At 37.5% G+C, this 24,147-nt stretch overlaps 1 protein-coding gene across 1 annotated transcript in view; it reads left to right on the top strand.

Moving 5' to 3' along the window:
- The first annotated feature begins 1,888 nt into the window (after window positions 1-1,888).
- Window positions 1,889-24,147, top strand: part of xpnpep1 (X-prolyl aminopeptidase (aminopeptidase P) 1, soluble) — a 29,609-nt gene continuing 7,350 nt past the window's right edge. Inside the window, exons 1-12 of the mRNA XM_088341210.1 lie at window positions 1,889-2,033; window positions 3,688-3,812; window positions 7,493-7,556; window positions 7,643-7,747; window positions 9,697-9,789; window positions 9,857-10,000; window positions 13,885-13,980; window positions 17,417-17,498; window positions 19,847-20,057; window positions 20,899-20,988; window positions 21,071-21,121; window positions 22,482-22,540. Of these exons, the coding sequence (XP_088197336.1) occupies window positions 3,696-3,812; window positions 7,493-7,556; window positions 7,643-7,747; window positions 9,697-9,789; window positions 9,857-10,000; window positions 13,885-13,980; window positions 17,417-17,498; window positions 19,847-20,057; window positions 20,899-20,988; window positions 21,071-21,121; window positions 22,482-22,540 (1,112 nt within the window). The 5' untranslated portion in view covers window positions 1,889-2,033; window positions 3,688-3,695. The remainder of the gene's footprint in view (window positions 2,034-3,687; window positions 3,813-7,492; window positions 7,557-7,642; window positions 7,748-9,696; window positions 9,790-9,856; window positions 10,001-13,884; window positions 13,981-17,416; window positions 17,499-19,846; window positions 20,058-20,898; window positions 20,989-21,070; window positions 21,122-22,481; window positions 22,541-24,147) is intronic.

Raw genomic sequence — 24,147 nt, 5'->3', positions numbered from 1 at the left:
CCAGTCTGGATGACATCGCCAGTTTTTATGACATGCTTCTCTAAAATCTAGATTAATACATTTTTCACTACAGTGTAATCATTGACAATATTGACTATTGTATTTTTGTTTAAAAAAACACGGGCCGTAGTTTTCCCTAAGACCAAGACGGTCTCACAAAAAAGGACAAAAGGAGAAATTCCCCACTGAAATAAAGTTGTCCACGTTGCAAATTTTTGTGACTCAGACCAACGAAGGGTTTCGGAAGATGAAAACCGGATCGAAAAAGGACAAGAGTGCTTTTCTTCAGCCGTCTTTCGAAACGGAAAGCTATTTGCGAAATGTCTTCCTTCGGGCAGACGGGCCGCTCCTATCGCCTGAATTTCGATTCAGGAGGGCGGCAGACGTTGTGTCAGCTCTTGAAAATGTCAATCGTGGGAATGTAGTCTGCACCCGCTTTTGATCTTTTTATCGTCGGGCGTTTTAGATTTAGTGTCAACCGACAACCAGAAAAAGGAAAAAATGGAAATAGAGTGAATGGTTTTCAATTGAGGTCTTCAAACTTATGACAGAAACGATACTGTATTTCAAACATTTGAGTGACCTGTGAATTATTACTAATTTGCATTTATTTTATTTTAACCAGAGCATATCATTCTTGGGTTGGGGAATTTTTTAAATAATAGTTCATTTGGCCCTATGCTCCGGTCCGGAGCCTTCGCTCTGAAAACGCGAGTCTACCAGCGATCCCAAGAGCCAAGAAGAAATCCGCAGGTTCCCCGGTGCTGTGGGATGCTCTTCCACTTGAGATTCAATCTGCTTAAATCTAAACATCAAACACACTTCTATTCTATAGCATATGAATAACCTATAGTCTATATTGACAATATCTGTGTATTCCAAGATCCATTTCAGCCTGGTCATCCTAGAAGAGAGATGACCTCATGTGCGGTCCTTTTCTTCTCAAGGTTTCTTCATTTTCCTCATGTTGAAGTTCTTGAAAAATTGACCTTGCCCTCATGTGGGTTTTAGATCAGGGGATGCTGTCATAATAGAATAGAATATACCTTTAATGTTACAAAATGGGTTGAACATATTGTGACAATAAAATTGGACGTGGCACTCCAGTCCCACATTTTACAGTGAGGAAAAAAAACTAAAAAAGATAAAGGATTATTTACACAATATTTACACAAGAAAGTGTGGGCATGTAGAGACAGAAGATAATTACTTTAATAGTTTATTATCGTTTAATATTTTTTATTATTAATTCATTATAAATAATTTCAATAATTAAAGAATAATAATAATGTAATAGTCTGTAGTTTGTAATAGTCTGTGGTCTTGACTTGAGTCTTTGCATCGCATTTATAAAATGCTTATCTTTATGAAATTGTATTTTTCTTGTTTATATATTTTTTTGTTTTAAGAATTAATATTAATGAGAAAAAAAAACTTAAATGTGGGATGAGGAATTTGAATGTTTTTTTTTTAATTATTTTATTTTACTATTATTATTTTTTGGACCTGCGAAGCTGTGAACCCGCGAACGTGGAACTGGAAGTAGCGACGCCCCTTCAAAAATGCTTTAAAAAAAAAAAATACATTTTAAAAAAAGTTTTTTTTTTTTTAGACCCGCGAAGCTCTGAACCCGCGAACGTTCAACCGCGAATTAGCGAGGTCCTACTGTAATATATAAAAGACTTATTTAATGTTCTTTTATTGTGTGAACAATATGTACGTGACTGTTATAAATCCTCCTTAGTGACAAAAAGTGAATAAAAAATATCAGTATAAAATAACCTCATTTCTACGTCCATCTTTTCCTGAATCTATTTTTCAAAAAATAAAATAAATTGTTTATGAAAGAGAAACGAAGCGAGAAAGGAGGCGTGGTCGCATCCCTCCGCCGCCATTGGAAGAGATCGCAGTCACATGATCCATGACGTCGCCACAACAATGGCGGCCTTCTGTTAGTAAACCAAACCCGACTTGTTGTTGACATTTTGTTTTTCAAGAAACGAAACATTTTCCCAGTTAAAAGCACGTAAAAGGTTCGTATCCTGTTTTTATACACTTTGTTTACTGCTTTTTATCCTGGTAACGCAGAGGAAGGGTTTGTAGCAAGGCCGGAATCCAGTGATAGGTTCGGTTTGGATTCGGCCGAACCACACCTCTTTTCGTCCGTTACTCGAACACGCGTCGCTCCATTGTCAACTCCGAAAACAATAAAACAAAACTCGAGACTTTAAAACATTATTTTAAACATACTGTCGATTTTTAACCAAAAAAACACGCCTCGATATCGATGGATTTTACTCACCGTTAATAGGCCGAGTGGAATCATAAATGAAACAAACTTCACAATTCTTAAAGTAAATGTAAAAATGATGGCATTTTTATACTCGTAAGAAATATTTTTTTGCGCACATTTAAAAAAAAAAACAATCACACATTGTTCCTTTCTAAACCGACCTGTGAACGTCATTCGCGTCGGGGCGTCGAACCAATTGGAAGGCTTGTGGCTGACGAATCCTGCAAGGTGATTGGCTGACGTTTGGCCTTTACTTCCGCGTTGAGGGGGCGTTCATGGAACGTGACTAAAAAATAAACCGACCCGATATTGACATATGTCATCATTAAAAAATTGGAGTGAAAATAAACTAATAATGTGTTTTTAATCCAGCTATTTTTGTATTATTTCACTTATTTTATCCTTTAAAAAATAAATGAATACATAGATATTTTGGTAGGTTTTATTGAAAACGTTTTTGTAAAATAAGAAAAACCTATGATAAAAATGTGGTATTTTTAAAGGACAAAAAAGTCAAACGAAAAATCCATCTCTTTGGAGAAATAGCTCATAATTCCGCTAGATTTTAAACGTTTTTTTTTCAAATCCCCAAAATGTTAAGTTTAAAACAAAATTGTAAAATAAAACCATGAAAATGATTTGACATCAGACTAAAGAAATCTTACAATAATAATAATTCTCATAAGACTTATAATACTAATAATAGTTTTTGATACTTATGTAGTGTGTCATTATTATATAATGGTTATTATTGGTATTATAAATAATATTGCTTTGCATCTTTCTAACAATAAAAACTTGCCTGGAAATTAACATTTTATACGTTCTACATATATATGATATTACAACAGTTTACCCTCATTTTTATGGAAAAATACAAAATAGTATATAGTATAATATAATTGGTGTTATGATAGATTGAGACTGGATTCATGTGTTAATTTTTTTCATAGTTAAATAAATAATATAAAAGAATAGCAAGAGAGGAAAATTACATGTACAATAAGCAAACATTTCACATTTATTTGTATCGCACTTAATCACAAAGTCTGAAAAGGGGCTGCACATACCTTAAATATTCATTGTAAAAATATTGTAAAATAAAATGATTTTTTTAGGGCCTGCGTACTGTAGTTTGCCCACCCCTCCCTTAGCCTCACACTTGTTTTTGAGTCAGCAAGCCAAGGCGAAGGTTAAAGATCGAAACCTAACTTGTAATCTGCCGGTTAATAGAAAACCAGTTAGTGAGTCACCCTTGCACTCGTCCCAAGTCTTCCTATCCTCTTAAAATGTCCGGTAATGTCACTTTTGTTTGCCTTTTAATCGATCAGATGATCGTAAATAGATATTTAAGATGCTATATTTTGAGGAAGGATGTTCATTTCCTACCGCAGACGAGATCATGTCTCCGAAGATCACGGGAGAGCTGCTCCGGCATCTCCGGCAGGCCATGAAGAATTGTAAATACGTCTCGGAGCCCATCCAAGCTTATATCGTTCCTTCCGGTGATGCCCACCAGGTAAGTCTTTTTTAGGGATTCCATATCACAGATTTTTCCCCTCTTCGTTATCTGATAAAATACATCACCCTGAGACTGAATCGTTTATTTTTAACTGAATACTATATTTAGGAAAAAATACACCCACACACACACACAACTGAAAATCCAAATATTTTTATCTACAATTGCAACTTCAGTAAACCTGTCACTTTAAGGGGAGTTAAAGAGGTGACACCACCAAATTGTGCTGCAACTTTTATAGAAAATCAAAATGTATTCTCTTTAGTAATAGAATTGCTCTGAATTCTTCTAAAAAGTCGTTTTGCCTGATTGAATGTTATAGCGTAGTAGCAAGTGACTACTCAACTGCTCGCACACATGACAGAAAGTTAAAGAGGTGACACAACCAAGTTGTGCTACAACCTTTATAGAAAAATATCATAATATAATGTAACAACAAACATAAATACGTGAAATATTTCCCACAAGTAGGGTTGGCTGATTGAATATTGTGCGGCATCAACTGACTCAAGTGCCTTGCGCAGTTTACAGAGAGGTTCAAAAGGGAACACGACCAAATTGCGCAACTGCCTTTAAAGAAAATGACAAATCTCTTCTAATCAGGAATTGAAGTGCTAACAAGTAGTGTCCGCTTATTGATTATTATTGTGTGACGTCAAGTTCCTCCCTCACATTTAAAAGAAGTTGAGAGAAGAAACGACCAAGTTGCACTCCTGCTCCTTTTGTCCCTTTCCACCTTGCCTTCCCTGGCAGAGAGAGCCATAACGGACGCGAGAAGCACCCCAGCTGACATCACTTCAATCAGCATTTGAGTTGAAACGAATATCAATAAACCACCACAGAAGAATATAAGCGCCACTTTTTACAACGGTGATTTATCGCTCCGCAATGGGCAAAGTACTAAGACCGATATGGAATTTTATCCCTTTTGATGGAGACGGAAGACAGCGATGTTTATCTGTAAATTCAATGGAGGCACAAAACTGGAGGGCTCCAAGTATTCCAAGACTGAAAGCAAACATTTTTTTTAACTTTTTTCTGTGCAGTTTTATGTTAACCAGGCAAGAGTCGCATCAAAGACACTCATATAATAAGTTAACTAGTGCTACCTAGCTACATTCTTGTCTTCTTGTTGCCATTTCTTAGTACGTAAACAAGCTGCTATTTTTTTCTGCATTGAAAACTTATTTGCTCTACCATGAAGCTTATCACACCCAACTGTCAAATTTCTTACAGATGAAGGAACGTGCAGAAGATAGGCAAAGGTGTTATATCACCAAAGTAAATATTTTCAACACGCTTATCCAAGGCGCAAATGCACCCGTGCTTTACTGTTCTATCACATTCCCCTAAAATTTAGAAACAAAGTCGTTTTAGTAACATTTTCCCAAGGGGGACATTTAACGTCTCAGCTACGAAGCATCCCGACTTTTATATCAGCACTGGTGTATGGGGATATTCCATTTATATGAATTTCCCTGCGGGGATGAATAAAGTATCTATCTATCTATCTATTTACAATTTAGTGTTATGGATCATGTGGACTTAGGTCAGACTGATTGATGTGTGAATATCTCAGGAGAAAGACTGTATAGCTGGTTAGCTAGCCCTGCTAATGCTATTCTCAGTTTCTCTAAATAGCGCTCTTTTTGTTTTTTGGCAAGGTGAGCCACCTCATCTGACAGATGTGCAATATGAGTTTTATTTGTCATTGCCAATGGTGTTGAATATTATAGCGTGTTTTTGTTGTTGTTTACCGTCTTTGTCCGCCGTTTAACAGGATACTACCGTCCGTCATGGTTTAGTCACGTGTGTGCAAAGGGTCAATAGTAAATAAAAAATGTATGCCAATAATGAACATCTCTCTCCCTATATATATATATATATATATATATATATATATATATATATATATATGGAAATCGAATCCATATTCTCCTAGTGGGAAGTGGCTAGAGCGTCAAGAAAAAAACTTAACCAAATCTTTTCCCTGAGGAAAAAAGAAACATAAATGCTTAAAATTGAACAGATGATTGAATAATATAACATGGTGTCATCCGACAAATTAATGTATCCGTCTAGTGCCAGGCAAAAATTTTGGAAAGGTAGAGAGGGGACACAACCAAGTTGTGCTACTCCTCTGAAAAATAAAAATGTATTCTAATGAGGATCAGAAAATGCTTCAAATCTCTCTAACAAGCTCTTGGCTCATTGAGCAATATAGCAAGGTGTCAAGTGACTAAGTGCCTCACACACATTACAGCGAGGTCGAGAGGAGACACAACCGAGTTGTGTTTTTACTTCTATGGAAAATCAGATTCTATTTGAATGAGGAATATAATTTCTTAGAATCTTTCTCATCAAGTAGTACACATCCTGAACCATGAGATTTATGGCCAAGCTCTCCGGTGCCTTGCGCATGACAAAGAGGTAGAGAGATAACACGACCAAGTTTGTTACTACTTCTATATAAAATAAGTTTATATTCTAATGTGGAACATGAATGCTTAAAATCTTTCGAACAAAAAATGTCGGATGATTAAATATGATAGCTTGGTTAAAACTGATTACTCAAGTGCCTCGTGCATATTACGGGAAGTAGAAAAGGGACACGACCAATTTGTGCTTCTACTTCTTCAGAAAATTAAAGTATATTCTGAGGAACCAAAATGTTAGGAATCTTTCTAACATGTGATTGGATATTATACCGTGTTGCCAAGTGACAAATGTTCGTATCTTGTGCACATTATTGAGCGGTAGAGAGGACACACGACCAAGTTGTGCTACTACTTTTCCGGAAAATCAAAATATATTCTAATGAGGAACATAAGGTACATGCTTTGCATCTTTCTAACGAGCCGTGTCGGCTTATTGAATATTATAGAGAGGCGTCAAGTGATTATTTAGGTGCCTCATGCACATTAGGGAGCGCTAGAGAGGAGACACGACCAAGTTATTCTATGACTTCTTTAAAAAATCCAAATCTGTTCTAATGAGGAACATATTTTTTGAATCTTTCTAACACGTGATTGGATATTATACAGTGTTGGCAAGTGACAAATGATTGTATCTTGTGCATATTATAGAGCGGTAGAGAGGACTCACAACCAAGTTGTACTACTACTTTTCTGGAAAAAAAAATATTTAAATGAGGAACATAAGGTCATTTTCTTTGCATCTTTCTAACAAGCTGTGCCGGCTTATTGAATATTCGAGTCAAGTGACTATTTAAATGCCTCACGCACATTAGGGAGAGATAGAGAGGAGACACGACCAAGTTATTCTAGGACTTCAATAGAAAATCCAAATCTATTCTAACGAGGAACACATTTTTCAAATCTTTCTAACAAGTAAGGTCGGCTGACTGAATAATATAGTCAGGTAACTACTTATAAGCTCTTTGTTTTTTCAATCCGGCTGATAACTGTGCTATCATATTTGCTTATTGGATAACTTCAATTCTCCTGAATCTGTATTCTTTACAACTGTATCCACGAACTCTATCTATGGCGCGAGGGTGAGACTTTTTGAGAGCCGGTGACCTTGGCCTTGTCCTCGTCGATGTCACGACGCGACGGGGACAAACGGTCAAAGGTGGCCCCGAGGGCCCCCGAGAGCCACTTTACCCTGATTGATAATGATCGTGCCAGGCTTAAGGTTTTTCCCTTTCCTTCAAGAGCGAATACATCGCACCCTGCGACTGCCGCCGGGAGTTTATCTGCGGATTCAACGGATCGGCAGGTAGCGCTCCCCGCCCGATTCTTCGACTCCGGCAAAAACCGGCACGGTCGATGAATGTGTTTGATGACGTCATTTGTCATTTTCAGGCACGGCCATCGTCACCGAGCAGTACGCCGCCTTGTGGACGGACGGCCGCTATTTCCTTCAGGCCTCGCAGCAAATGGACAACAATTGGACTCTTATGAAAATGGGTCAATTTTATGAATAACTCATCCGCTTTAAGTTAAAGCTTTAACTCAAAACTTTAAGCTTCGGACATCAATTTGACTCTTCTAAAAATGGCTCATTTGAAAACTCAACCGCTTGCTTAAACTACCGTGAAAGTATTAGGGACTATGCTTCTTCACGATATCATGATTCATTTCAACGACTGTCCTGTCAGAGTTAAAGCTTTAACTCAAACCTTTAAGCTTCGGACAACAATTTTACTGAAGATTGGTAAAACGAGCCTACCAGAAAAGTAGCAGTGACCGCACTTATCCCTGGTGGAATGATTCATTTTGGTTACGGTGCCGACAAAGTCAAAGATCTAACGCTTTGGCGAAAACCCGTACAACTTTAAACCTTCTTAAACTCTCGAGTTAAACTTTAAACTCAATTGCTGAAGCCTCAGGCCTTCTTTAAGTCTTGAATTAAGCTTAAGTCAATTTAAGTTAAAGCTTTAACGCTCAAACCTAAACGCTTCCTCTTCAACCCTCCTTCAATACTTGAGTTAGAGGCTTCGATTAAGTCGAAACTCAAACTTGAACTTGAAAGCTTTAGTTCAAATGTCAACGCTTCAAGCCTTTCTTAATTCTAGGATTAAAGCGTTATTCAACTCGAGTTAAAGCGTTATTCAACTCGAGTTAACTCGCTTCGAGTGCTTAAATAACTCAGCCAAGTATCTTTTAAAAAATATTAAAACATATTTTTCTTTTACTTGAGCTTTAACTCAAACGTTAACAGTTAAGCTTTAAACCTTCAACTCTAAAGTTTATATCAACTCAAGTTAAAGCTTTAAAACAAACTTAAATGTTAATGCTTTAAATATGCTTTAACTCTTGAACTTAAGCTTTAGTTACCTTGAGTAAAGCTTTAAAGCGCAATCTCAAACTGTTACGCTTTAAAAATTCATCAGCTCTTGATTTCAAGCTTTAGATAACACGCTCTTTAACTTTTGAATGAAAGATTAAGTTAACTTGAGTTAAAGCTTTAAAACAAACTTAAATGTTCATGCTTTAAAGATTCTTCAACTCTTGAACTTAAGTTTTAGTGACCTTGAGTAAAGCGCAATCTTACACTATTACGCTTTAAACCTTCTTCAACTCTTGAGTTGAACTCCAAACTCAAATGCTGAAGCTTCTGGCCTTCTTTAAGTCTTGAATTAAGATTAAGTCAATTCAAGTTCAAGCTTTAAACCTCTCAAAAACAGATCATCTTTAAACCTTCAATACTTAAGTTAAATCTCAAACTTAAACTTTAAATCTTGAGTTCAAATGTCAACGCTTCTTTACTCTAGAATTAGAGGTTTAACTCGAGTTAAAGCGTGAGTTGGCTCAGGGTTAACTCGCTTCGAATGCTTAAATAACTCAGTCAAGTATATTTTGAAATCGTATTAAATCATATTTTCTTTTACTTGAGCTTTAACTCGGAACAGTTAAGCTTTAAACTTTCTTCAACTCTCTAAAGTTCATATTAACTGAAGTTAAAGCTTTAAAAGAAACTTATATGTTCATGCTTGAAAGATTCTTCAACTTTTGAACCCAAGTTTTTGTAAAAAGCTTTAAAGCACTCAAACTGTTACGCTTGAAACCTTCTTTAAGTCTTGATTTAAAGCTTTAGATAACATCCTTTAATAATGCAGTCAAAGCTTTAAGTCAAATGCCAATGCCCCTTAACCTTTGAATGAAAGATTACGTTAACTCAAGTTAAAGCTTTAATGCTTTATTATTTTAAGCTTCATTAGATTCAATGCTTAAAAATAAAAAGGCCAATCAATTCACTTGTGAAATTCTATTAGATAGCTTATTTTGAATGTGACTTGACCAGAATATTTTGGGAGTTAAGTCTTTAGAATCGAATGAGCGTGTCGATCGATTGCTTTAGAATTCTAATAATAAGTATTAAGCATCTTATGTGGGATATACTTATCGTCTTCCAGGACTGAAGGAAACCCCCTCACAGGAGGACTGGCTCATCAGCGTCCTGCCGGAGAACTCCAAAGTGGGGGTCGACCCTTGGATCATCGCCGCAGGTATTTTATACGTGTCGCAATCATTAATAATACATCGAGAGGTTGATTTTGTTTGTTTTTTGCTCAGACCAATGGAAAGCCATGTCCAAGGCCTTGACGGGCGCCGGCCACTCCCTGGTGGCCGTGCAAGAGAACCTCGTCGACGTCGTTTGGACCGATCGGCCGCAGAGGCCCAGCGCGCGACTACGCGCTTTGGGAATAGAATACACGGGTACGTACGTCGTGTTTGCGGAGTAAAAGAACGCAAATACTCCAAGGATTAATATACACGGGTACGCTATCCTGGCCATCATTTCTGGTTCTGACTTCCCTACTGAGATGACGGGTTCTAGCTCTCTGTGGTTGATGGTGACAGTCATTACTTTTGTTTTTTTTTGTGCTGATTGCACCCAAAAATATTAAATAAACACAACATACCAAAAAATAAAAAAAAATGATAAGAAAAAATAAGTATATCCATTCATATTTGACAGAAATAAAACAATTGCATAGAAATAAAATGAAAATATAAATATATAAAATAAAAATATAATATATTTCAAAATGAACAAATGTGAAAAAAATATATAAATATGAAATGAAAATACAAACCCCAACAAATTTAAAAAAAAGTTTTAAAAAAATGAATAAATACAAGAAGAAAAATAAAGGAAATAAAACAAAACGTAAAAACCATGAAATACTATATACGAATGGCATTTAAAAAAAATACATGTACATAATGAGAACATAATAAATAACATGAAAAAAATCCAGGTGCAGCACGACAGCGCAGTGGTTAGCGCGTGTGCAGCACAGTTCAGAGGTCATGAGATTGAACCTCCTGTGTGGAGTTTGCATGTTCTCCCCGTGCTAGTGTGGGTTTCCTCCGGGCATTCCGGTTTCCTCCCATATGCCAAAAACAGGCAGATTCAACAACAAATCGACAACTAATACTAAGTAAAAGTCAAATAAAGGAATACTGTTCAGAAGAGTAAATAAACATCCAAAAACAATTTCAAAAAATAATCGCATATTAAGATGAAACACTTCAATCAAAAACAATAAAAGCTGAAAAAATGGGGCAAAATATGAAAAAGAATGGAAAAAAATAATGCGTAAATAAAATACAAAAATGAGAAATAAAACAAAATAAATAGAAACAAAGCAAAGCTACTTTGGAATGGTGTCTTGATGAAAAGGTCCTTTGTTCTGTACATGCCAAAGTACAGTTGACCGCATTAATCCTGTCACACCTTTTGAATATTTTCGTTTTCACTTGGGCAAAAGATAAAAAGGCTGAGAATTATGTAAAGGCGGAATATTTTCGTTTTCACTCGGGCAAAAGATAAAAAGGCTGAGAACGATGTAAAGGCGGCTGCGCGCTTTGAAAACCGGCCAATCGGGTCTGCTCACCTGTCATCGCTCGTACGGATGCTGAATCCTCTTATCTAGCCGATGACTCCCTTCTTTTTTTAAATACGGGTAGACATTAATTCTTGAAATGAGCAAAATACTCAACCATGCAGTAGATTTTTATTCAAATTTTAAAGGGACCGTGTGTAGTATTTAGTGGTCAAAAAAAAAAAAAAACTTTGCTTACCAAATTATGTTTTCGTTTTGCAAATATAAGCATAGCTTCCATTAAAAGAAAGTTGCTGCAATTCAAATTTCAGAAAATATCCTTCACAAGAAATATGTTGTCGCACTTTTTTTTTTTTTAATTACAGTTGTATGCAAAAGTTTGGGCCCCCCTGATCATTTAAGATTTTCCTTTATAAATCATTGGTCGTTTGGATCAGCAATTACAGTTAGATATATAGCAGACAAACACAGTGATATTTGGGAAGTGATTTACAGAAAGTGTGCAATAATGACTTAAAAAAAAGTAGGCAGGTGCATACATTTGGGCACCCTTGTTTTATCGATTTGAATTCCTTTAGCACTAATTATTGGAACACAAAATTTGTTTGGGAAGCTCATTGACCCTTGACCTACATACAGCTAGCTAAAGCTAATCATGAGAAAGGGTATTTAAGGCGGCCAGTTGCAAGTTGTTCTCTTTGCATCTTCTCTGAAGAGTGGCAACATGGGAGCCTCAGAACAACTGTCAAACAAATATTGTTCAGCATCATGGTTTAGGGGAAGGATACAAAAAGCTAGCTCAGTGATTTCAGCCGTCAGTGTCCACTATGAGGAACACAGCGAGTAAATGGAAGAACACAGGCACAGTTCTAGTGAAGGCCCGGAGTGGCAGGCCAAGGAAAATCTCGGATAAGCAGAGGCGGAGGATGGTGAGAACAGTCAAACTCAACCTACAGACCTGCTCCAAAAACCTACAACATGATCTTGCTGAAGGTGGCGTCACTGCGCATCGTTCAACTATTCAGCGCATTTTGCACGAGGAGCTGCTGTATGGGAGGGAAGCCTTTTCTGTGCACATGCCACAAACGGAGTTGCTTGAGGTATGCTAAAGCACATTTGGACAAGCCAGCTTCGTTTTGGAATAAGGTGCTGTGGACTGATGAAACTAAAATGAAGTTATTTGGCCATAACAAGGGGCGGTATGCATGGCGGAAGAAGACCACAGCATTCCAAGACAAACACTTGCTACCCAGAGTCAAATTTGGTGGTGGTTCCATCATGCTGTGGTGCTGTGTGGCCAGTGCAGGTACTGGCAATCTTGTTAAAGTTGAAGGTTGCATGGATTTCAGTCATTATCAGCAGATTCTTGCGAACAATGTTCTAGAATCCGTGACTGAAGTTGCGCCAGGGCCGGATACTTCAAGAAGATATCAACCCCAAACACTGCTCGAATTCTCTCAAGGCATTCATGCAGAGGAACAAGTCCAATGTTCTGGAATGGCCATCTCAGTCCCCAGACCTGAGTATTATTGAAAAATCTTTGGTGTCATTTAAAGCGGGCTGTCCATGCTCGGAAACCATCAAACCTGACTGAAGTGGAGATGTTTTGTATAGAAGAAAGGTCAAAAATAACCTCCAGACCCTCATTGGAAGTTATAGGAAACATTTAGAGGCTGTTATTTCTGCAAAAGGGGATCGACTAAATATTGATGGAATTTTTCTGTTGGGGTGCCCAAATTTATGCACATGCCTCCTTTTTTCCAGCAATTTTTGCACATTTTCTGTAAATCCTATGAGCTTAATTTCACTTGAAATGAAATGATAGAATAGAATAGAATATACCTTTATTGTCATTGTTACAAAATGGGTTAACATATTGTGACAACGAAATTGGGCATGACACTCCAGTTTTACACATTCACAGTGAGGTATGAGCCAAGAAGATAAAGGAACAGAGAAGATAAGGTTATAAAACAAGGGGGATAAGGCTATAGTTATCATTTACAGTGTGCTTCACATTTCCCAATTGCGGCCTTGCAGCCATGTAAGGCGCTAACCTGCTTACTGGGGGTATTAGGGGTTTAGTGTCTTACCCAAGGACACTTCCACATGTAACACGGAGGAGCCGGGATTGGAACTGGGATCCCTTGATCCCAAGACGAGCGCTCTACCTCCTGAGCTACTGCTTCTCAGATGTCACCGTGTCTGTCTGCCATTTGATATGTTGAACTAAAATTACCGATCCAAACAGCCAATGATTTATAAAGGAAAATCTTGAAAAGGATCAGGGCTGCCCAAACTTTTGCATACGACTGTATATGCTGACTGCAAATAAGTACAGCTTCCCCAAAAACGGCCTGTGGCATATTTTGAATACGATTCATTTTGCAAATAAATGATAGTGCAGCTTCCAAACTAAATCTGTTATAGAAATGTATTATCATTTTATTGTTTTGCAAATAAGTATAGCTTCCTCTTCTAAAAAACTGCAAATTATGTTTTATTTGATGACTTTTCTTACAATCAAGTTTTTTCTCTTCAAAGTCTTTCTTCCACAGTTGACCCCGGAGTGCCATTTCTCACCGCGTCGCATATAATGTTGCGTAAGAAAGACAATTTGGTTTTATTCAAACCTATTTTATTGAACAGCTTCCGTGTTTGAGCACTCTTTTTCGGGAAAGGGATTGACGAGGATCCTTCCGATCAAGCTGGAAGCGTCTCTAGATCCTAATCCGATGATCTTTTGGGCAGGTATGTCTTGGCAAGACAAGATCACGGCGCTACGTGCGAAAATGACAGAAAGAAAAATATCCTGGTTTGTCGCCACGGCGCTGGACGAGATAGCCTGTAAGTTGTCACTTTTGTGCCAAATAAACAACGTACCGACAAAAGTTTAGATAAAGCGTTGTCACCCGGTCGATTCAAATCGGGCAGCGATTTGAGTTCTTTGACATACAGTTTCCGTATTTTTTGGGCCTATTTCTCACTCGCGAAGGTTTCAGATTGTCAAAGCAATTTGAATAACGCAAGGAAATCCAATGGAATCCATTTCTCAAGGCACCCAGGAAATCAAAGACTATGTGGCCCTATTGTAGGCTCTTCTAGCATGAACCGCCCATTTCGACTCGGTCACTTTAGAACCTTTGTTTCTTTTTGGCCATTCCCAGACAGATTTGCTGCCTCGTTTCCGATTGTTGGAGCAAAGCGGCCCCGGATCGTCACACTGCCAGCACCGTGCTTCACGGTCGGCATGGTGTTCATTTGACGGGCTGCGCACCTTCCAAAAAGTTGCATTTTGGACTTATCGGTCCACAGAATGTTTCTCCAAAAGTTTTGAGGATAATCAAAATACTTTTTGGCACATGTGGGACGATTCAGTTCTTTTGTGACAGCAGTCGATTTCACCCGGGAACTCTCCCGTGGATGCCGCTTTCTCATAGTAGAACCATGAACACTGACATCAACTGGGCTGCTTTGCTGCCTCAGTGCCAGGACAACTTACTGTGGTTGACAGAATCATGAATTTTGGTGTTTGGCCATCAGTGGGTGCCTTTAAACTCGAGCGCTCTTGAATCATGCAGCTGGACAACGAATCCCAAACACACCAGCCAGTCCACCTCTGAATGGCTTAAAAAAAAAAAAAAGAAAGAAGGTTCTACTGTGGCCATCTCAGTCTGGGTGGAAATCCAATTGAGATGCTGTGCTGTGACCTCTAACCTGCAGTTTGTGCTTGAAAATCCTCCAATAGGGCAGATCTGAAAGCATTTTGCAAAGAAGGATGGGCCAAAATTCCTGTGTAGCCTTGTGAAACACTCATTATCAATTATGGTACATGCTCGATTTCTGCTAAAGGTGGCCCAACTCTTTAAATGGAATGGATTGAATTTCCTTGGGTTGTCTGTGTGATATTTAAATCGCTTCGATGATCCGAAACCTTTTTAGCGATTGATGAGGTTTTGGAGTTTCTCCTTGCCCACATATTGGTTCAAAATCAGGATTATGCGTTGTTGTAACCTGTTCTGTCCTTGGAAACATTTTGTGATCAAGGCCATCACTCATACAGAAACGTGAAAATATCGATACTTCCCGGCACTGTACAGTCGACCCTGGGATACAGTGACCCCATCTTATGACGTTTTCGCTTTACTCTGTGAAATACAATTTCTTTTTGTCCCCTGTTTAGGGCATTTTATCCATTATAACACATCCTCAAATTACTCTCCATGCCGAAAAAAGTCTAGAATTCAAACCTTGAGGTTTTTATGCCTATGACGAGTTAAATCTCAGAGATGCTAGTCTGCTATTGGTTTGGAATATGCTTGGTGGCTTTATTGTTGAAGATGTAGCAAGAGAATTGACAAATGATAAAAATTTAAATCGAAAACATCCTTCGTTTTGCTAGTGCTAATGCTGAAGAAAATGCTATATGTAAATCATAAGGAATTAGCTTGTTCAAGACCATTTTTTTCATTCTCGTGTGTGTGATTCCAAATATTTTTTTTCCAGTGATGCTAACAAAGAAGCTATAAAAACAATCATAACCACGTCAATGAAGCTTGCGATGATCAAGAAATATGAAGAAGGTGCACAAATGACTAGCTTCACGGCAATAGGGCCAAGCAAAACATGGTAACCATGGAAATAAAACCTGCGATGATCTAGAAATCTCAATGCCTCACTAGCTGAGCGATGATCAGGACTGATTAACAACGGGGCAATCAAAGCAAGGAAAACTTCTAAGAGCATGACAATTCTGTCCGTTTTAATTTTAATCCACTGATTACTACCCACCCCTGCATCCACCCGCTATACCACTGTACCAACTCAAGTCACAGCAAATGTAAATCTCTTATCAGGTTTCCTTTACATATATATTGTGAGTTAATCCTATAAATGTATATTACATATAAGTAGTTTTTTCTTCATACTATTATGGCATCTGGGGGGGTGGGCAAATCCGAAGTAATTTCGCTTGCATTTAATTACAAATTAAACAAAATGTACCTTTAAGAAAGCTATTTTTCAAGGAAGAAAAAAAAAAGCATGGCCGAAGGCCTCCTCGATACCCGATCACGATCCAAGGATACACGGGCGGAGCCCTTGATATTTCTCGGAGCACGTCGTTGACGGCGCCCTAAAGAGCTCTTGCTTCTGATTGGTGGCTTAATTGCCGTGATTGTGATTGCCCTCATTTGAGGTTTGGGCTAAAGCCACCGCGAGATCGATGGCATCTGTCGACTATCGCAAATAGATATGACGTAAAGTCAAATTGACATGTGGAGGGGGGGATAAAAACTTATGCTAATGCCTTCCAAACCCCTCGTACCTTTGTTAAAGAGACACTTCAAATAGCATATTGTAAATAGTAAGTACACTACTTATTTGTAATATACTTAAATGACATTACTGTATTCATAGATATAAAGGAAAAATGACTTTTTAATTACCTTCAATGTGACACGATTTAGGCTGGTTAAGTGGAGTAACGGGTGGATGCAGAGGAGGGAATGAGATTAAAATGGAAATTGATTGTAAAAAAAAAAAAAGCTGTGCCCTTAGAAGAATTCTCTGCCTTTATTGCGAATAATAGTTCTAGTCATTGATTGGTTACGGGCATGCTACTTAGCATATTTCTTGATTGTCGTGGTTATCGTGTTTGGCTTTTCCCTTTAGCATCACTGTAAGTCTTGGGATCCATAGTCAATGAAAACATTTCAAAGAAATACGTCATCTTTACAAAGCACACAAGGGTCCGAACTGAACGAAGGGGAAACAAGGTATTGTGGGAAGTCATTCAGCCAATAGCAGCGCAGCATTTTATATGACAGCAAAAAAGACGCATCAACGTTGCAAAATGATTTTGTCGTTGATCTCGAGTGTTATATTGTGGGGAAAATGCCGTAAAGCGGGTCTGAAAAAGCATCTTATTCCAGTGTAAAGTGAAAATGTCGTTACGTCTGGTTGCTGTATCCCGGGGATCTGCTGTACATTAAAAATATGTAAAAAAGAAAAGACAATGATTTGGTGCATCATTTGCATCCACCCGTTACTCCACTTGACCAGCCTAAAATGTATCAACGTGGGGTTGCTGTATCCCGGGGATCGGCTGTACAATGAAAATATGTGAAAAAAAATAAAAGGTAATGAATTGGTGCATCATTTGAATACTTCCAGTGGACGTTTTCAGTTCATCTAATAAGATTGCACCCCTTGAGTTATGATTAATTTTGGTCCAATTTCAAAGAAAATGTCATCATTTCTATTTTTTTTTTCTCCTTTTTAGGGCTTTTTAACCTCCGAGGAGCAGATATCGAGTATAACCCGGTCTTCTTTGCGTACGCCATCGTGGGGCTTAACTCAATAAGGTAATCCTATTTTTCTTCTTTTAATAATTACTGAAGGAAATATTTTAAAAGAAATGAGAATTAGTTCTATCAATAAGCAATTATTGGAAGGATTCATGAAACAGATATACGATATATATTGTCATTTGTAATTGAAGTATTTTACTTGTTTATTTTATAATTTCTCTCTTGAAATCATTATTTCTACATTGAATCGTTTACTTCTCGATTAACAGTCCAGCATTGTGGGGTTTCACAAATTTTAAATAATGAAATCAATATAAGAATAAATACATTCATAATTGAACGCAGCAATACAGAAATATTGAAATGTATATATTTTGAAATTAACATTTGTCTCCGGTACCTTGACTAATGATTGCATGTTCTTCTGTCATTTACATCGTTTCTCAACGGGTGGGTCGGAACCTAAAAGTGTATCGCGATTCGTTTTCAGTGGGTCCCGGGCCTTTGCGAAACAAAGCTAAACAAAAAATAATTAAGTGAAGAAAAAGAAAAGTAGAAAAGAGGGAAGGAATAAAAAAAGATATAAGTATGAGAGGGAAAAAAGGCATAAACACAAAAGAAAAAGAGAAAATAGAGAAAAGGAAAGAAAAAATGAAACATGAAAGGGAAAAAGTGGGAGGACTGCAAAAAAAGGATAAAAAAAATAAAAAGGAAAGGAAAGAAGGGGAAAGAAAAAGGGAAAAAAGAAATGAGAAAGGAGGAGGAAAAATGACAGGTTTTTGTATACCCATAGCAGCAAGATGGTATAAAAGGTCAGCTTTTCCATCAATACATTTGAAAAGTGGACATTTTTTTTCTACATTTGTGTCCGGGCCTGGAATAAGGGTGGGGTACTGGGTCTTCAAGTAAGACCTCTTAAAAACCAATGACCTCAATCACCGGTGGTCCAGTGTTACGAGTTCGGCGCTCTCGCTGCCAAACCCTCGTTCGAACCCTGTTACATGTTTTGCGTTACGACGGTAAAACTTAGTGTAGAAGGTGCACCAAGGAGGTCCAAAAATGTCGGTTATACATAAATATGGTACATTTAAGTCCTTTCAAGAACAGCCCTTATACTAATGCGGTTCTCTCGGTGAGAAAGATTTTGACATTTCTGTCTTTGGCTTTTCTGGGACCTTATAGTCAGGTGCGCCTTATATAGGAAACGGATTTCACAAAAGACCATTTTGAAGATTCCTTGAAATACGGTCGCTTTGGCACTCTTGTTCCTTTGTATTACTAAACCTCTATATTCAGGGATAATTTGTTCCCATATTGTGATCGTATCAAGAATCGCTTGTATCTTGAGACAATTTTCCCCATCCAAAATAACCAAAAAGCAAATCATTTGTTCCTAGCCTCCCAAAGGCATCCCAGATAACCCTTAATAGCTCTAAAACACATTTTCCTGATCTCTAAAAATCACATTCAAATCGAGGACAGCCATAGCGCCGATGTGGCCCCCTGAAAACCGGTCCGACGCCTGTGCCTTTTCTCAGGCATTTCTAGGACCCGAGGCGTCTTTCGGAACGGCTTTTACGAAGCACCTGCAGCCGGACGGGCCGGAAAATCCAGAATTCCAAATTTAGATTATGCAACACGAACTCTATAGCACTCTTAATTTCAGGCTCCTATAGTCAGGTGCGCCTTATATAACGAATGGATTTCACAAAAGATCATTTTGAAGATGCGCAGAAATCCGGTCGTTTTGGCATTACTATACCTCTATATTCAGGAATAATTTGTTGTGACAGTATCTAGAAATGCTTGAGCAAATTTCCCCCATACAAAATAACTGAAAAGCAACTCATTCGTTCCCGGCCTCCCAAAAGCATCCGAGAAAACCCAAAGTAGCTCTAAAACACATCTTCCTGATCCCTAAAATAACATTCAAATGGAGGACCGCCATGATGCTGACGCGGCCCTCGGTGAAAACCGGTCTGAAACCCGCACCTCCCCTCAGGCTTTTCTCTGACCCCAAGCGTCTTTGAGGGAGCACTTGGAGCCGGAAGGGCCGGAAAATCCAGAATTCCAAATTCAGATTATGAAACACCAACTCTTAAAGTACTCTTAATTTCAGGCTCCTTATAGTCAGGTGCGCCTTTTATATCAAATGGATTTCACAAAAAAACAGTTTGAAGATGCCCTTATATTCAGGAATAATTTGTTGTGACGGTATCTAGAATTGCTTGTATCTTGAGCGCATTTTCCCCATACAAAAAAACTGAAAAGCAAATAATTCGTTCCCGGCCTCCCAAAAGTATCCGAGAAAACCTCGAGCAGCTCTAAAATCACATTCAAACGGAGGACCGCCACGACGCCGACGCGGTAAAAACCGGTCTGACGCCCGCGCCTCCCCCCAGGCTTTTCTCGGACCCCGAGCGTCTCTCGGAACCGGCCTTGAGGGAGCACCTGCGACTGGAGGGACCGGCAAAACCCGAACTCCGGATCGAGATCTTCCCTTACGATTCGGTGGCCGGCGAGCTGCGGGACGTCTGCGCCGCGCTGGCTCGGGCCGATCGGGTTTGGATCTGCGACAAGGCCGCTCGGGCCCTCATGCAACTCGTCCCCCGGGTAAGACCGTTCCCCGACGTCTCGGTTTTCGGGAAATACGGGGCTGTGCAAAAGTCTTTGGCCCCTTTGCCCGTTTCCCATTCACAAAGCCTTTCCAATAGCTCACAGAGACCACACGAGGAAATCCAACGGATACCCGATATGAAGGCAGGGAACCATTAAAAACCTACCCTGGCCCAATGTGATAGAGCACAGGTGTCAAACAGGCGGCCCGCGGGCCAGATCGGGCCCGCTAAGGGATTGAATCCGGCCTGCGAGACAACACTCAGAGAAGCGCAAGAGAAAAACAAGCTGCAGGTTGAAATAGGTCAACTTGATGTTGCCAAAGCCAGGTGCCTCCAACAAAGACACTCTACTTGTATTTATTTCTCTCTCTCTCTGTCTCTTTCTCTTTTTTAACCTCTTTTGCTCTAACTTCCTTTTTTCCTTTTCTCTCCTCCTACACTTTGCGCACTCTTTTCTTTCTATTTCTCTTTGGATTTCTTTACTCCTCTCCTTTTCTTTCCCCTTCTCTAACGACTTCTCTTTTTATCTTTTGTTTCTCACGCTCTCTCCCTCTCTTTGTCCCACCCTCTCTCTTCTTTTCCCTCCCTCTTTCTCTTATTTCTTTCTCTTTTTCTTTCTCTTGAGTCTACAAGTCCGGCCCTCGACAGAATGTTTGCTCTATCGTGTGGCCCCCCGAGTTCAAACGACTTTGACGCCCCTGTGATAGAGTAACCCCCCTCCCTGTTAAATGACAACTGTGACTCACCACAGTCGTTCGATTCCACAGGCCCGACCAAAACGTATTGACCCTCCCGGGCTTCCGTACTTTGCATTTTCTAACCTTTGTCTGGGATAGGCTCACCGGACCCCGATCCCGTACACCCCCCTGTGCCTGGCCAAGGCGGTGAAGAACCCCAGCGAGATCCAAGGCATGAAAACGGCCCACGTAAGACACCGTCCGTAAAAACCTGCGTCCGATATCCTTTTTCACGTAGCACTTTGGCTTATTCTCCTCATCTCTTTGACAGATCAAAGACGCCGTGGCTCTTTGTGAGCTTTTTGCCTGGTTGGAAAAAGAGGTTCAAAAAAAATGTCTTTATTTGCATTTAGGGAAATATTTCTTAGCGGTCGTACAAAGTTGACACAGTATCGGTCAAGTCAAGCCCCTTCATCCTCAATTTATAGATATATTTGAAAACATTATCTTTCCTAGTCAAATATTTTTATTCTGCCAAAAGATCATTTAAGTATTATTTTTCCTAATGAATGAAAACAATTCTTAAATCTTATAACAATTATTTTCCATTATTTGTAAATCATTCAAATGTATTGCAGATTTTAAAATGACAATTAAATGATTGGTTTTGAGTACTGTAATTAATATTCTAAACTATTCAGTTTATAGAACGAGGAAAATAAGTTCAAAATGTTGTAAAACAAAAACAAAAATGAATGATCTGCTAATTGAGTAGGAATTCAGAAATGACTCCTATTCCTTCATTTTTTCCAATTTTAAATATAAACTGTAAAATAGACGGAGATCTCGTGAAGTCATTCTAGTATTCATAATATCAAAACCTTGTATCATTTATAGTAAAAAAATGTGAAGAAAAACAATCCTTAATTGAGTGAAAATAATTTTTGAAGGAACTGACTTTCTTTTTTAAATAGTATTTTTTTTTCCTCTCCTTGAAGCAAATTCTAAGGGTTGACTAAAATGTAAACTTAAAATGAGTATTCATAATTTAATGATTAATATTCAAATTGTTCAACTTTTTTTTAGACTAAAAATATATTTTAATGATTCTTACTTTTGTTGAAAAATAATTCTTACGGTTAAAATTAGTATAAATAGGAAGATAAATTCTTAAGGTATTCCTTTTATTTTTTTTGTAGATAAAAAAATCTTAAAACACGTTTTTGCTGTCAAAAAAAAACGAGTGTACAAGACTGTTTATAATAAAAGATGACGACCATTGTTTTTTCACTAAAAACAGAGAAACTATTCTTTTGTTTGGCCTAAATAATAATTCTACAAATTAATCGTAACTGTAAAGAAAAATGACTAGAAAATGAGTATTTATAGTATTCATGATCAAATATTTCAACCATTGTTTTTTCCCGCTTGATAGACTATTCTAAAAAAAATACTTTCATTTTCAAAGCTTAACATTTGTAATACATGAAAAATATATAGGAAAAATTGACACACGCGCTTCAGATGCTTCCTATCCTTTTATTTTGAAAAGCTTCTACTCCACCCTTCGCTCGACAACACTTCATTCTTTGAAGACGGGGAGTAATTATAATTCTTATTGTTTAAAATTGTTACAAATGAGTTGACGTGTATCCGGTGTTGTAGCGAAAGGTAATATTCGGCGCTCCGGGCCAGGGAAAGGGAACGTCGGCTCAAATTTGGCCTTTTTCTCCGTGTGCTAGATTCCCAAAGGCACCGTGACGGAAATCTCCGCCGCCGACAAAGCCGAGGAACTGAGGAGGTGATTGCCGTGCTCGTCTTTTGCGCGACTAGAATACTCTCGTCAAACCAAACGTTAAAAGAAATCATCGTTAGGAAATCGAAAATGAGGATTTACAATACATTATAACTGTAAAAATTAAATGATAACTGATTGAACGATGGATGCTAAAAAGTAATCGTTCTATCATTAAATAAATGAATAGAATTAATAAATGATTATAAATATAATTCATAAATAAATATAATTAAATCATGATAAATAAATGATGAGTTTTAAGAGATTTAACAAACAAAAATCATTAATTGAAGAATGAACAATAAAAATATACAATGATATAAAAAAGTAAAAAAATATTTTTTCAATAATCAAATTATATAGTACATATATATATATATATATATATATATATATATATATATATATATAAATAAATGTGTGTGTGTAAATATTTCATTTAATAAACGATAAATAAAAATTCATGTATATTAGTTGTAATAATCATGAAATGATGAATTTTTAAATGATTCATCATTAATTAAATAAATTATAAAGTTAAAATATACAATAAATGACAATGATAAAATGATTCATTATTTAATTCACAATTCATACACAAGTATTTATACACATATATATGGTAAAATAATCATTTGATAAACGAAAATAAAAATAAACAATATATAAGAGTAAAAAAATGATGTGAGAGTACGATAAGTAGATGATCAAAATGAAATAATTCAAAATATATAGTCAAGTATAGTATAGAAAACTAATTAGTTGTCATTTCCTGCCTCATCAACCTAGTAATATTTTCAATTTTATTGTATACTGGATTTTTTTTTTCTTTGTTTCTTCACACTTATTTACAAAAATGTTATATTTAGTTTTTAAATTCGTTGCTAAGATGTTTTTGTCCGTCATCTAAGTTCAAATTCTCGGCATGTTCTGTATTTCTTATTCTTCTTCATTTTTTTTAACTTCCTTTTCTCTTTATTCATCTTCATTTTGATATTACAGTAGTCAGATATTTATTTCTCAAGCTACAAAGGCTACATGAAGCGATACCGCCCTCTGCAGGATATGGACAAACGTGCACTTTTAAATCAAGAAATGGAAGAATCATTCTTCCTACACAATTAAAGATTTGTTGGCCTGGAGAGGGATGGGCGTCAGCAGGCTGTACTTGCCCAAGACACACCACAGGAAATGCTGACCTCTACCACCCAAGTGCCTCCAAACATACTTAAAACGCCGATTTCAAATGTCAAAGTTTTAATGTGTTTATATTTTCTAAAATGTTGCCACATAAAAGCCACTTCTATTGAATTTTTTAAAACTCAAGTGTCATTAGTATGAAAAAAAAGAACTATTCTTAAAATAATTTCCTGGCCTACTTAGGTCTGATTCAGCCAATCGTGTCTCTAGTCCCGCCCCTTGTGGTTTGATTGACGGCTGGAGTCATTCCGTAGTCCAAAATACCACGTCAGGAAATCAAAATGAACTTTTTCAAATGAAATCATTGAAATGGGATTCAAATGATTCTAAAAAGTATTCCAATATGAAAAATACGATGCCTTCAATTTACAAAAAAGAAAATAGTTGATCTGAAAGAATAGAAAAACATA

Source organism: Urocampus carinirostris, chromosome 8, assembly GCF_059441175.1.
Source record: "Urocampus carinirostris isolate Australia breed hairy pipefish chromosome 8, RoL_Ucar_1.0, whole genome shotgun sequence".
Lineage (NCBI taxonomy): Eukaryota > Metazoa > Chordata > Actinopteri > Syngnathiformes > Syngnathidae > Urocampus > Urocampus carinirostris.
This window is presented reverse-complemented; position numbering and strand designations above follow the sequence as displayed.